Raw genomic sequence first — 14,350 nt, 5'->3', positions numbered from 1 at the left:
CCCTGACGAGGCACACACACACAGTATCGAGAGTCGCGAGTGTTTTTTTCTTCCCCGGGACTGAGGTTACAGGATCTCTGTGGTTACATCTGTACCCCCGTGGAGTTCAATTTAGACCGTACGCAGTAATGTTTCAATAGCTCTGCTTTGAAACATTAAAGCAGAGCTATAACTTCCGCGCTGCAGAAAAACTTCACGGTCCTTCTGTAGTTATTATAGTAACATATTTTGGCTAAATGCCTCCGTTTAGAGAACCACCTATTGCTTGTGTTATCATAGCGTTTTACTGTCTGCTCGCCGAGTCGCCATGCCCGTGTGTGTGGGGGGAGAGGACAGGGCAGCGTGGAGTTATAGTCGGCTGCTCCACGGAGCTCTGCCCCCGGAGAAGTGCGCTGTCCTCGGACTCGGTAATGAGGAGGGAGGCGCTGTCCACGGACCCAGCCAGGGCGGAAAATACATAGCGATACATAGCGATTTTCATTATTTCACAAAAGCATAAACTGAAAAAAATATTTTATATGCCCATATTTACAATTAAAGGATAATATAATGTAAGAGGTCACTTCCTCAAAACTTGGGCTGTGGAGAAATACAGACAGGGAGACTTGGAGGGGGGGGGGGGGGGGGGGGGTGAATCGACTGACGACGCATGAGTCCAGTAACGCATGAGTCCTGCGTGACTCATTATGCAGAAACCGGCACAAACACAGAGATAGCAGGAAAACCACTGCATGTCAAACGTTGCGTTTTTTTGGTGTAATTGAGGCCAGGAAACATTAAAAAAAGCAAAAAAAAAATATTTTTGGATGTCATGTCCACTTTAAGATCGTCATGGCAGCCATCGAATCATAACAGAATGAAATGCCTGGGCTAAAGCAGAACCTCATAGGGAGGATCTTATTATATGAGATAGAAAGAGGAAGCAGCTGCTCATACAGCATACATAACTATTGGAAGCAAAATTCAATGATTGTATTGAGTTGGTGGAGGTGCAGTTGTCATTTAGTCATAATTAAATTAATTTTCATCACTTTAGTTCTTAGTTTTAAAACTTTTACACATACTTATATGCACAGGCTCCAGAATTTAACTTGATCTTAACGGTTCAGGAATACTGACCTGAGGATCTCCAGTAAACAGTGTGGACTCCCCAGTCCAACAGAGAGTTGCTGGACTCCCAAATCGTGTAATTCATTGTTACTGAGGTCCAATTCCCTCAGGCTGGAGGAGTTGGAACTGATGACGGATGATAACGCCTCACAGCATCTCTCTGAAAGGTTACAGCCACTCAGCCTGAAGACATCATAAGTTATAAAATCATTAATACTGTATATCGTAAGTAATACGAAGATGACCTATTATGTTAAATGTATGCAGGTATCATTTCACCTACATAGCTCTATTTGAGGCTTTGGCCAGTGGCAGCAGTATCAGAAGAGCCTCCTCTGTATCAGAGTATTTCTTCAGGTCAAACACGTCCAGCTCCTTTTCTGACGACAGCAACACAAAGACCACAGCTGACCACTGAGCAGGAGAGAGCTTGGCTGTGGAGAGACTTCCTGAGTTCAGGTACTGTTGGATCTCTTTCTCTAGAGAATGATCATTCAGCTCATTCAAACAGTGGAACAGATTGATTGTTCTCTCTGCAGAGGGATTCTCCCTGATCTTCTCCTTGATGTATGCAACTATTTCCTGGTTGGTCTGTGATCTTTTTCCTGGATGTTTCAACAGTCTTTTTAAGAACGCCCGATTGGACTCCAAGGAGAGGCCCAACAGGAAACGGAGGAACAAGTCAAGGTGTCCATTTGGACTTTGCAGGGCGTTGTCTACAGCAGTCTGGTGTAAGTCATTCAAATTGGATTTATCTCTAAACAGACCATGGAACACAGGCCTCGGGACAGGGGTTGACAGTAGGTTGACACCAGTGTCTTTGTATTTCAGGAGGACATAAAGAGCAGCCAGAAACTCCTGAACACTCAGATGGACAAAGCAGAACACTGTGTCCTTGTACATCCCACGCTCCTCTTTAAAGATCTGTGTGAACACTCCTGAGTACACTGCTGCATCTCTGATATCAATGCCACACTCTTTCAGGTCGTCTTCGTAGAAGATCAGGTTGCCTTTCTGCAGCTGTTTAAAAGCCAGTTTTCCAAGAGACCGAATGGCCTTATCTGGATTTGAATGAAACTTCCCATGAGTTCTGTCATGATACTTGGCCTCCTTTTGTATGTAATGGAGCACAATGAAGTGGATGTACATCTCACACTGGGTCTTTGGCAGCACTACGTTCTCCCCTTTACACAACATGTCCTCCAGAACGTTAGCAGTGATCCAACAGAAGACTGGGATGTGGCACATGATCTTGAGGCTTCGTGATTTCTCGATGTGTGAGATGATTTTTCTGGCCTGGCTCTCATCACTGAATCTCTTCATGAAGTACTGCTCCTTCTGAGGGTCAGAGAACCCTCTCACCTCAATCACCCTGTCATAAAAAACAGAAGGGATGAGACCGGCTGCTGCAGGTCGTGTTGTTATCCAGATGCGAGCAAAGGGAAGCAGGTTTCCCCTGATGAGGTTAATTAGCAGGATGTCCACTGATGTTGGCTTTGTGACATCAGTCCACATCTCAGTTTTCTCAAAGCTTAAAGAAAACCTACATTCATCAAGGCCATCAAAGATGAACAAAACATTGTACTTGTTAAGGCTGCAGATTATTGCTTCTGTGGTTTGACCAAAGAATGGATGAAGAAGATCCATTAAGCTGTGATTCTTCTTCTTCTCCAAATTCAGCTTTCGGAAAGTGAATGGAAACATGAAATCAATATCTTGGTTGGTTTGGTTTTCTGCCCAGTCCAGAATGTACTTCTGAGTTAAGACTGTTTTCCCAATGCCGGCCACTCCCTTCATCATCACTATTCTGATCTCATCTTCTCCAGGTAAAGGTTTAAAGATGTCATTGAATTTGATTGGTGTTTCTGGTCTGGGTGGTTTCCTGGATGCCAGTTCAATCTGTTGGACCTCATGTTGTCTATCGACCTCTCCACTAAATCCCTTTGTGATGTAAACCTCTGTGAAAATCTGATTCAGACGTGTTCCTTCCCCTTCTTCCCCTAAGTGTTCCTTCCACTCAAACACACACCGAAGATTCTTCTTCAGATTACGCTTGAGTTGTTGTTGGGGTTCTAAAATACAAAAGGACAGACAACATTGATAATTGCATGTTTGGGTAAATGTCATCCTCAGAGGTCTTGGTAATTCTAAAGTTAAAAGAGTATCATGTGTCTGCTGCTGTAGCTGCTGAGCTACTTAATGTAAACAGTCTTCCATTTATGTTTACATAATTACTCTCAACTGTTGCCAACAATTCAACTGGCCCCTAACCCGTTGCGTTACATTTTAGGTAGTCTGATCAAACTCCACAGAGATGACATTAAGTCTAGGTGACATTTGTTTAATAGAATATATTAATTCAGATTCCTTCATAACTCACCAATGGCTTTACATTGCAGAGCAGCAGGTGGGACCTCTGCATGAATTTCAGTTGAGTCTTCTACTGGAAGATCAGGTTCTGAGAGGAGGATAATGAAATGAGCTCTGTGAGTGACATTCATGCAATGGAACTCCTGTCATTATTTAGGGAGTGACATTCATATCTTGCCAGCAGAACGACCACATTAGCCTGGTAACCAATGCATACCTCGCCCTGTGGAGCTGACACTGATGCTTAAGTTGAATGGGCCACAACAAGTGAACACATTACTACAGAATTAGTTGTTTTGAAGTATAGATTTGAGAACAAAAGACTCCAAACAACCTTAATTAACAACTTTTTGTGAGTTCATTTTGTGTCTCAGTTTTCTGTATTTATACAGAAAAAAGGGCTTGTATAGTAGATCAGATGTTTTCAAATAGCCTACGTTTGTAGGTTTAAAGTGTTTTAACTGATATTGATGCTATATTGCACCCCCCTAACCCTAACCCCCATGTGCTGGCCATTCTCCTATAAAATTAAATTGAAAACTATTCTGAAAATGAAAACAAAAACAGTCTCTCGACTTTGGCTGTCCGGCCTGGCGGAGACAATAACAATAGCAATGAATCTGATCTTACCAAGGCTCTTCAACAGGTCAGGTTGGTGTTGTTTAAGGGCATCATAAAATGCTTCTCTAACAGCTCTTCCACCTGGAGTTAGCACCTTGGTGTACATTGTCCTCATTTGGTCCATGCTTGTCTTCTCAGCTCGAATCCCAACATAGTGCTCAGGATGGACCATGGTTTCTAGACTGTCTACTATAGGCATGACTGCAGTGACCTTTTGAATCAACCGTGCCCTGTGCTGGATCACAAAATGTCCTGTTTGCAAGAGGAAAAAAAAGAGTGGTTGATCAGATAAATGTATCACAGAAAATTGTCATTATGTGATTAAAAAAATAAATCTCTCTGCATCTACATCCCCACAAGAATAGTAGTGGAACAACTGGTACGTGCATAGTTTGGGGATAAGATGAACAGTATGTACATCCTGGTCATAGGCAGCGGGCAATGAAGGCTAGGGACGGCTATGCCTTCCCAAATGCTATGCTGGGTATTTTACAAATTAGATAATATATATATATATATATATATATATATATATAGCAATATTATTCCATAATAACCTACACAAAGTCCGGTCTTAATAAATGTCTTCCTTTTTCATTTTAAAACAGAAACCTCGTTGTTGTTATTATTATGATAGATTTTGTAATAGGTTACGAGAGGAGTCCCCCAACATGTAGCCTAATCAAACGTTTGGCTCACCACCGCTATGCTCCTGGTAAAGAAAGGGTAGTATCAGAAAAAGCTCACCTTTTCCTGCATTCATCAAGCTGTCACCAGCAAGGTCAGGGGGAGGTATGGGTAGGCTTTGGCTTTGTCCTTTTACCAGTTTCGAGTCGCAGCCACCTGTAAGCGATTCGTCAGTAATGAGAGTGTCGTCCGATATAATGTTGATGTCGTGGTATTTGGTTTTCAGTTTCTGACTGCAGCCTGGCCTAACTTCCTAGCTCATGTGGTTTGTTTTTCGGCAAATTTATCATGTATAGGCTTTTTGGGGCAGATTTGGTGTTGGGTGTTTGCCTGGTTTTATAGTGTTTTACCATCTTTTACAAGTTTCCCAAGGTGGGTTTGGAGGTCATTGTTGAAGCATTTGGTGAGTTAAGACATATTCCTTTATTTTATTTTTTTTATTTTTGTTTTACGTTTTACGTTTATGTTTGAATTTATCCATGCTCTGAGCGTGCTTTAACCTTGGTGGTTCTCATGGGAGCCATGGCATTTAGAATAGAGTACACAGCTTCTTCAACCTGTGTACTCCTGAGTTCAGTGGACAAGTAAAAATTCACCAGTTTGTGATTAAAGGTTTTTATGTTTCTAGCTGAGACTGTTTTGTCACAGCCAGCCTTGGATTTTTGTTTTGTACGGGTACAATAAATCATATGGTGATCAATCAAACCGCATACAATAGCCCCACTCAAGGTGATTGGGGACTTGTCCTTTGTTACAATGAGATCTATGATGTTTTGAGAAAGTGTACCCTCATTCTAGTGGGCTGAGTAGGCTAATTAGCTGACTGAGCCCGTGCAGATCACAAAGCTATACTGAAGGATTTGAAGACGCAAGATTTTCTTCACCATCCAAATTTGCTAAGAACTCCTCAAGCAAATCATAGAATCACTTTGATCGGGAGTTCTGTATACACTATTAGTAGGCCACTAGGCCTACGTGTTTTTGAGTTTTCTAAAAAATACTTCCACCCATACAGTTTCAAGAGCTCTGTGATTCAGGTCAGAACGAGTGATTTGATTTGACATCCTTATGTACAGTTTAATACTGTACATGCAAACACTACCTCCACACCTATTTCTATCATTCCTGATGACTGAATAGTTTTCTATTTCAATTTAAGAGTCCATTGTTGAGTCATCAATCTTGGTCTCTGAGAAGGTCGAAAAGTGAATCTTACCGTGTTCTGCCGTGGGGCACTCTGGATCGCTGCTCTCGGCCGCGTTGTGTCCCTCGGTCGGACTCAATGGTTCCTTCCGCTGTGTCCCGATGTAGCTGGGTTTGATGGGGATTTGCGGATCACTGCGGACGCCTGCATTGGTCACGTGGAGTTCCCCTATTAGCTGTGAAGAAGCCGCAGGGGTCACTGGGCCCTCGTACTCAACTGCCCGCTGTCCCTCGGTCGGACCCGATGGTTCATTCCATCGCGTCCCAATGTAGCTGGGTTTGAAGGGGATTTGCGGGATTTGCGGACTACTGCGGACGCCTGCGTTGATCACCTTTAGTTCCCTGGTTAGCCGCGAAGGTGCCGCAGGGGCACCTGGAACATCGCTTTTAGCAATGTTGTGTCCCTCGGTTGGACACAACGGCTCCTTCCCTCGTGTCCCAATGTAGCTAGTATTGACGGGGATTTGCGGATCACTGCGGACGCCTGCATTGGTCACGTGGAGTTCCCCTATTAGCTGTGAAGAAGCCGGAGGGGTCACTGGACCCTCGTACTCAACTGCCCGCTGTCCCTCGGTCGGACCCGATGGTTCATTCCACCGCGCCCCAATGTAGCTGGGTTTGAAGGGGATTTGCGGGATTTGCGGACGACTGCGGACGCCTGCGTTGATCACTTGGAGTTCCCTGGTTAGCCGTGAAGGTGCCGCAGGGGTACCGGGAACATCGCTTTTAGCAATGTTGTGTCCCTCGGTTGGACACAACGGCTCCTTCCCTCGCGTCCCAATGTAGCTAGTATTGACAGGGATTTGCGGATCACTGCGGACGCCTGCATTGGTCACGTGGAGTTCCCCTGTTAGTTGTGAAGAAGCCACAGCGGTCCCTGGACCCTCGTACTCAACTGCCCACTGTCCCTCGGTCGGACCCGATGGTTCCATCCACCGCGCCCCAATGTAGCTGGGTTTGAAGGAGATTTGCGGGATTTGCGGACGACTGCGGACGCCTGTGTTGATCACTTGGAGTTCCCTGGTTAGCCTTGAAGGTGCCGCAGGGGTCCCTGGACCATCGCTTTTAGCAATGTTGTGTCCCTCGGTTGGACACAACGGCTCCTTCCCTCGCGTCCCAATGTAGCTAGTATTGACGGGGATTTGCGGACGACTGCGGACGGCTGCGTTGATCACTTGGAGTTCCCTGGTTAGCTGTGTAGGTGCCACAGAGGTCCCTGAACCCTGGTACTCAGCCGCGTTGTGTCCCTCGGTCGAAAAAAACGGCTCCTGCCCTCGTGTCCCGATGTAGCTGGGGATTTGAGGATGAGTCGTGATCTGAGGATCCATTGTTGTTGCCGTGGTAGCGTTAGCAACATTAGCTTGGGGTGGGATCAGCTGATCCCTGGCCAAACTGGCATCTGCTTGCCTGGTACTGTTTGGACCAGGGTTTTGGTTCACGTCTCCCGATCGTAGCAGGTAAAGGAAAATCAATGTCCTTCTATCAAACTTGCCAGTCAGGGGTTTATTCTTCCGATCCGGGTTTGATGTTAACGTGGAGTAGATAGTAGCTGTACCGAAACCAAGATGTTTGCGTTCGGTCCCGTCATGCAGGTAGAAGGCGTTGTGGGACTCCTTCTGTTCTCGAACATAATTCTCAGACTCTATTTGGTGGAGGTTCCGTGGTGAGTTAAGGTACGAATCCATGCACCACAGAACGCAGAGGAGAAAGTAAGCAAAAATCCTAGCCGATGGTGCTGATTTAGCCCAAGGAGAGCGAGCAGGTATGTTTAAGAAACACACGATAAGATGATGATTTCCTGTGTGCAGGCCCTTGCGTGAGCGTGTGTGTGTGTGTGTCATCTTGGTGGTGAATGATGGATGAGAGGGAGGGGGGGAGGGACCACTCATTGGCTGGACTGGAGGAACAGCAGGTAGAACAGAACCTGCACAATAGCATCATGTCACTGTTAAGTTAAACTAAACAATAACAACAACATTACATTTAATAGAAAGGCATGTCTATCATCTGAATACCGGACTGGAAGCCCAATCATAGGCTACTGTGGCCCAGGAATCACATCCAACCATATTACAGCTGATACAAGCCCACAAATCCTTTTTTTGTTTGTTTGTTTGTTTGTTTGTTTTGGGGCCCATGCACTGGCCCACTAGTATAGTCAGCCCACCGGGCATATGCCCGCTATGCCAGATGCCCAGTCCACCCCCGATCGGTTTAAAACTCTACATCAGAAAAATGACCAGGTGGTGTAGTTTGACAAGGTGTCCACTAGATGAACCATATCAAGACACACATACAGAAGTACAAAACAGATAGAGATTTGTTTTCTTTTTGTAAATATGGATTGTAGTTGAAGTACAGTAGGCTGGGTGAAATGGTGTGTTTGTTTACAGATTGAAGGAAACGTGTATCTGTCAAACAGAGAGCTCTGAGGCTTCATTTATGACTCACCGATGGAATGACCTTCAGTAACTTCTGTTGTTTTCTGGTGATTCTATCTGGAAGTCACTGAAAGCAAAGACAATAAATCTTTATACAGAGACCATACATACTTTTTATAAAAACAATCTCGATATGATCTCAATGAGTGTACACACACACACGCGCACGCACGCACGCACGCACGCACGCACGCACGCACGCACACACACACACACACACACACACACACACTATGGATGGATGGATGAACGGGTGGACGGGAGAAAAACAAATCACATTCATTTAAAAGGGATTAAACAATAAATGTGCTTAGGAAAATATGTGGGCTTCATAGAAAGTGTTACCAAACAAACTAATTGCTAATGACATGATTTCCACATGTCCTGTGAATTGTAAAATGTGGACACAAAAGGGAGGACGGAATTCATTTGCAAGTTGCAATTTCCCAGAATTGCATCTTTCAAGTTGTCTTAGGAATGCGTACAAAAAACAACAAAATATCCATGAATTCAAGTCTCCATGGAGTGAGTAATCGATAGGAAAAAAGTAATTTTGGGGGTGAACTACTCCTTTACTTTATGTAAACAAAATAATAATAAGGGTAATAATAATAATAATAATAATAATAATACATTTAAAACAAGGTAAATGGTGCATTTATATAGCACCTTTTATCCAAGGCGCATACAGAGATTTTGCATTATAATTCTCCCACCCATTCAAACACATTCATACACCGATGGTGAAGGAAACCATGCATGCAAGGCAACCAGCCTGCTCATCGGGAGCAATAGGGCTTCAGAGTCTTGCTCAAGGAGCTCGGGATCGAACTGGGAACCTTCCGGTTGCCAAACGGCCACTCTACCCTTGAGCCACTTCCGCCCTGTATCGCCCATGTGGAGATACAAGTTTTCTGCCCGACCACAGAAACCATGTGTAACACCTTGGAATCACTCTAATCTGGATTATAAATCAACCATGTGTAACACCAATGATATCCTTGGATTCACTCTAATCTGGATTATAAATCAAAGAGTCATTTTACCTTAATCTGCAGAGGAGATGGTGCTGAGCTGATCCACTGTCCTTCAATGATCCAGAGTTCAACTGTTGTCAGAAAGGTCCTCCAACTCAGCTAAATACTGAGAGAAACCCCCTGAGGTGAAAATGGTAACCGGTCAGTCTACATTAGCACACCTCACCAGCTGCTCTCTGTACCATCCCACTGAGCATTCTTCAGGTTATGCTAAAAAACAGTTATAAATGGTTTAAAAGTGATGTTTTTTAGACGGTTAAACTTAGATTAGACATTGTTTTAAGCGTCTATATATAGACCGCCCATTTATAGACCGTCTAGCCTTTGGCCCATTTTCAACTACAGCTTTAGCACATTTTCCATTATACAAAAGTACCCCTATCGGTAAGAAAACTATTTACCCTTTTAACTGTAGTGGCGTTTCCATAAACTTAAGCGCATTAGGGAAGCGAATTATCAGAAATACGCATTAAGACTAAGCGAATTTAGCCCGTTTCCATTAAACTGGTGAAATCATGCGATTCTTGGGAGATCCTGCCTGTAGGGTCCGTCTAACCAACGTGCTGTAAACACTTCCCGCGGGCTTGCACACAGTGCACAGAGCTGGGATGGGATCATGAGGCTGATTTTTTCAGACCGAGAGACGTGAGGGCACTGCTGTGACTCGCTGCACACGCATCCCGACCCAGAGCCGGTCGCGACGCACCCCGTGGAGAAAGTGCGGCCGGCGGGAGCACAGAGCAAGCGACCCCGGCCGGGGCGCCCCGATCGGGGCGTCCCCGAGCCGAGGCGGCCGGCCCGCCGCCCGGTTGAGTCCTCCGGGCAGACTGCATCCTGCAGCATCGCGGCGCGGAGACGTGGATGCGAGCTGCTATGAACTTAGATTGGGCACTTCAGGCACGCAACACCGTGTGATGAGGAAGGGTTCGCCACCGATGGCTTGACTCCGGGAGGTGAAAACGGGAGGAATTTACTCACGGTCCGTGTCACTCCGTGTGTAACAAACAACCGGTTTGTTTTGTGGGCTAACGCTATACCATGGACGTAAAGCGGCAAGGGAAATGGACCTAGAACGTCATAATCTATTCGCATTTATCGTCTGACCCGTTTCCATTCACTTTTTCTTTTCACACGCGCATTTCGTTTATTTGATAAAGGCTCAAAATCCTCCTCCTCCAAACGGATAACTTTTTTTGCGGATAATGAAAGTTTATTCGCATTTTGAAGTGTTTCCATAAAAACATTTTGCGAATAAGCCGTTAATGCGCAAAAAGTAGCTTTATGGAAACGCCACTTGTGATTATGATACAATATACATTTGTATTACAATTATCCTAAATCATAATACACTATAATGCATGGCTTATAACTGTGATTATAATACACTATAAGGTATTACTATGATAATTACAATACACTATAGAGCATCGCAGCGGAAGTGGTGCCACTTAATATTCCCCATTCATTTTCTCCATAGACTTTTACAAAAATATTTATAACAATTATGTTAGGCCTCGAACCAAGCCATCCAGGATGGCAGTGAATCATGACCATAAAACCTTTGTTTCTATGAAAAGAACATTTTGAAAATCGCTAAACAAAGGGTAGTTATTAAATGTAGTATATTAAATATTGTAATATTAAAATATGTTTTCACATAGGATCAAAGGTTGTATGGTTATGATTCACTGCCATCCTGGATGGCGTGGTTCGAGGCTTAACATAATTGTTATAAATATTTTTGCAAACGTCTATGGCGAAAATGAATGGGGAATATTAAGTGGCGATGCTCTATAATAAATTATAATAGTGGTTATAACACAATAGAATCTATTATCATTACAACTATATCCTGGTGGTCTAAATGAAAAGTCAGTGAGTGATCAGTCATTATGTGTTTGGCCCTGTTTGGCCTAGCTAAGACCTACTCTAGATTGGATACTTTTTAGTACTACGTTTAGTACCATTTTCACACCACTCTACCCAGGTCCTTGCACAAGTGGGCGGTGTGGTGTGGTGTTGGGCCAGTGGAAAAGGGGCTTTTGATATGACAAGTCTTTAGTCGTCTAAAATACACATAAATAACTTATAACCCGATTTTAGACGGTTGTCTAGTAGCTGATTATGCCAGAGTGTAGTAACTATGAACTGAAAATGGGTTTAAAAGTGCTTCAACTGGTCAGCCAAAAGACATATAAGTGATATTACACTGAATGTATATCTGTTCTTCTGGTAATTGTTCTTCCACAATATCATGAAGGCTAATCTGACCTTTGAGATACACAAATACTTACCGGTAAGTGTGTCCAAAAACATAGTTACTGCACTCTGGCTGTGTAGGGCAGTATGTAAGGCTCAGTGGGATTGTATGAAGCAACTCAGTGCGTATTCTACACCAGTATTGGTGTCAAGGATGTCAAGGACCCCCACATTATGCACAGGACTGGCTTAATGCAAGGGCTTTAGGTGCTGCAGCACAGGGCACCAAGCTTGGGGTACCAAGCTTGGGGGGGGGGGGGGGGCATCAAACTGTGGGGAGAGAGTGAAAAATGAAAGAACTATCGCTGCAAAAGCATTGACATTTTGAAGCAGAGGCTGCTGGAAGAAGCGCTATAAGTCCCGTGGTACCCACTGGAATGGGTCGTAGCAACGAGCACCTCCATGGGTTAATCCGGCACTGGATTTTTTTTTCTTTTTTTTCTGCAGTGCTCCCTCTAGGTGGGATTTTACAAACACTTGACACTTTCCCAATCCTGCCTCCGCCTGGCCAGCCGGGGCGCCTGATGGAGGGGAATGGAACTGGTTGGAATAACGTGTTCCTTACACACGCTACGTCCTACCGGGGAAACTCCCCCCTGTCAGGTGATAAGAAGCGGCCTGCACACTCCTCACTCCCCCCGGATGCCCCCCCCCCCCCCCCATGACCCATGGACCCCACTTTGAGAACCAATGCTCCTCTTTGCATGAAGAGTTTAATATTGATACAATATGAACACATTCAAGTACCTAAAAATGACAAAAAAGCAAGAGGAAGATAATTGTGATCAAGTATTGTGATATTGAGTCTGATTTCTCCACATGCTTAATCACTTTATTTATTCAAACTGTAAAGTTTGAATACATTTATAATAAGTCATATGGGCTATCTAGTTTACAGTTTGAATACATTTATAATAAGTCATATGGGCGATCTAGTTTACACTTTGAATAATACATTTATAACCAGTAAGACTCCCTAATCGGGAGATAAGCGACCGTAGGTGGCTTATCTCCACAAATAGGGCAAAAATGTGTTTTTCCAAAATCTTCCAGATCCATGTTGATGACATGAGTGTAGACATGCTGTGTAGTGATATTCGTGATTTTAGGGCAAAAACTGTAGGAGCAGTGTCCAAAAATGTGTTTTATAAATCGGCCTGAAGGTGGCGCTAGAATAGGGCCATGTGAGAAATGAGGGGTGGGGTCTCCGCGTTGCCTTGGCGGACGAATAGGTACCGGCCCCGGCTCTCCCGGACGCTCCTAGCCCGAGTTACGGCATTTTATGTGCGCTGCAGTGGCAGGGGGTCCTCCACTGGGGGCGCCACCACTTTTGCATCCGTTCTGGAGCACCAGGAGTCGGTGGTCCCCGGGAATTCCCCGTGAGCAGCCCCGTTGGGGTTGTCATTTGGTCATTTTTGCACATTTGGTCATTTTTTACATCTGGGGGTCCCCCAGGGACCTGGGGGTCCCTGGGGCTCTGGGGGTCCTTGGAGGTTGTAGTTTGGCAGGCAAGGAGTGTGTGTGTAAATTCTGGCATGGATCGGGTCAACGGGTGCGGAGATATAAGCAGGGAAAAAGTGTGACGTGTGACGTGTGACGGACTCACTGACTCACTCACAGACAGCCTGTGGAGGTTTTGGTAGTAAATGCGACCTACGGTCGCAATAAGTCATATGGTTTGTCCAGTTTACAGTTTGAATACATTTATAAGTCATATGGGCTGTCTAATTTACAGTTTGAATACATTTATAATAAGTCATATGGGCTGTCTAGTTTACAGTTTGAATACATTATAAGTCATATGGGTCCAGTTTACAGTTTTCACCGGGTTTTAGTGGAAATGATCTTCATAGCAATGAGTGACATTCCAGCCAGAGGTGTTCCAGGACATTCCATGATGTTTTCAAAGGTTGTGTAGAAAATGCCATCAATGATCAGCATGTTGATGAGGATTGTGTCTTTTCATACAAGCTGAACTGGTTCTGTTGTTGCACTTCCACCATTTGAAACATGCAGTCAAAGCAACTGTGGGGATGTCAGCATTTTGACACACACTTTGGTAAATGCACATGTACTCGTGTGTGTGAGAGAGTGTGTGTGTGTGTGTGTGTGTGTGTGTGTGTGTGTGTGTGTGTGTGTGTGTGTGTGTGTGTGTGTGTGTGTGTGTCCTTGATATGTACACATTTCCTCTTCACTTTCTTGATTAAACATTTCAAATACTGTACATGTGATCTGTTGGCTTTAACAACTTAAAGGCCCACTTCACCTCTGGGACAACCAGATCTTATTTTAATGCTGTTTGAGTTATTTTTTGTGTTCAATCTGTGTTTTTAGATATTTTAGTATTTCAGCATGAATGATGATGCATTTTGCATCTATGATGCATCATGCTGCATCATATGATGTAAAATGCATCATGCTGAAATACTACAATATCTCAGTTTGAGAGGGTCCCTGATAGATTGTGGGCTATTTAAGCTTAGTACGGCGACGGCAGATGACAACGGCAACCGGAAATTATCAGCGCTTGATAGATCAACCTGCCGCAGCAGCAGCCGTCTGTACTACGCCAGAAGGTCCCTTTCCACGTTGCGCCTACTACGCCTGCTGCGTTGACGCGTC

General features: G+C 44.4%; 1 protein-coding gene across 1 annotated transcript in view; it reads right to left on the bottom strand.

Annotated features, from left to right (window-relative positions):
• Positions 1 to 14,350, bottom strand: part of LOC308280331 (NLR family CARD domain-containing protein 3-like) — a gene marked incomplete at both ends in the record, with an annotated part of 41,868 nt that overhangs the window by 2,234 nt on the left and 25,284 nt on the right. Inside the window, 2 exons of the mRNA XM_080720593.1 lie at positions 1,120 to 1,293; positions 1,394 to 2,482. Coding sequence (XP_080576719.1) covers positions 1,120 to 1,293; positions 1,394 to 2,482 — 1,263 coding nt within the window. The remainder of the gene's footprint in view (positions 1 to 1,119; positions 1,294 to 1,393; positions 2,483 to 14,350) is intronic.

Source organism: Nannobrachium achirus (genome assembly GCF_963921795.1).
Source record: "Nannobrachium achirus genome assembly, chromosome: 24".
Classification (NCBI taxonomy): Eukaryota; Metazoa; Chordata; class Actinopteri; order Myctophiformes; family Myctophidae; genus Nannobrachium; species Nannobrachium achirus.
The sequence above is the reverse complement of the archived record's forward strand: the minus strand, read 5'-3'. Positions and strand labels throughout refer to the sequence as shown.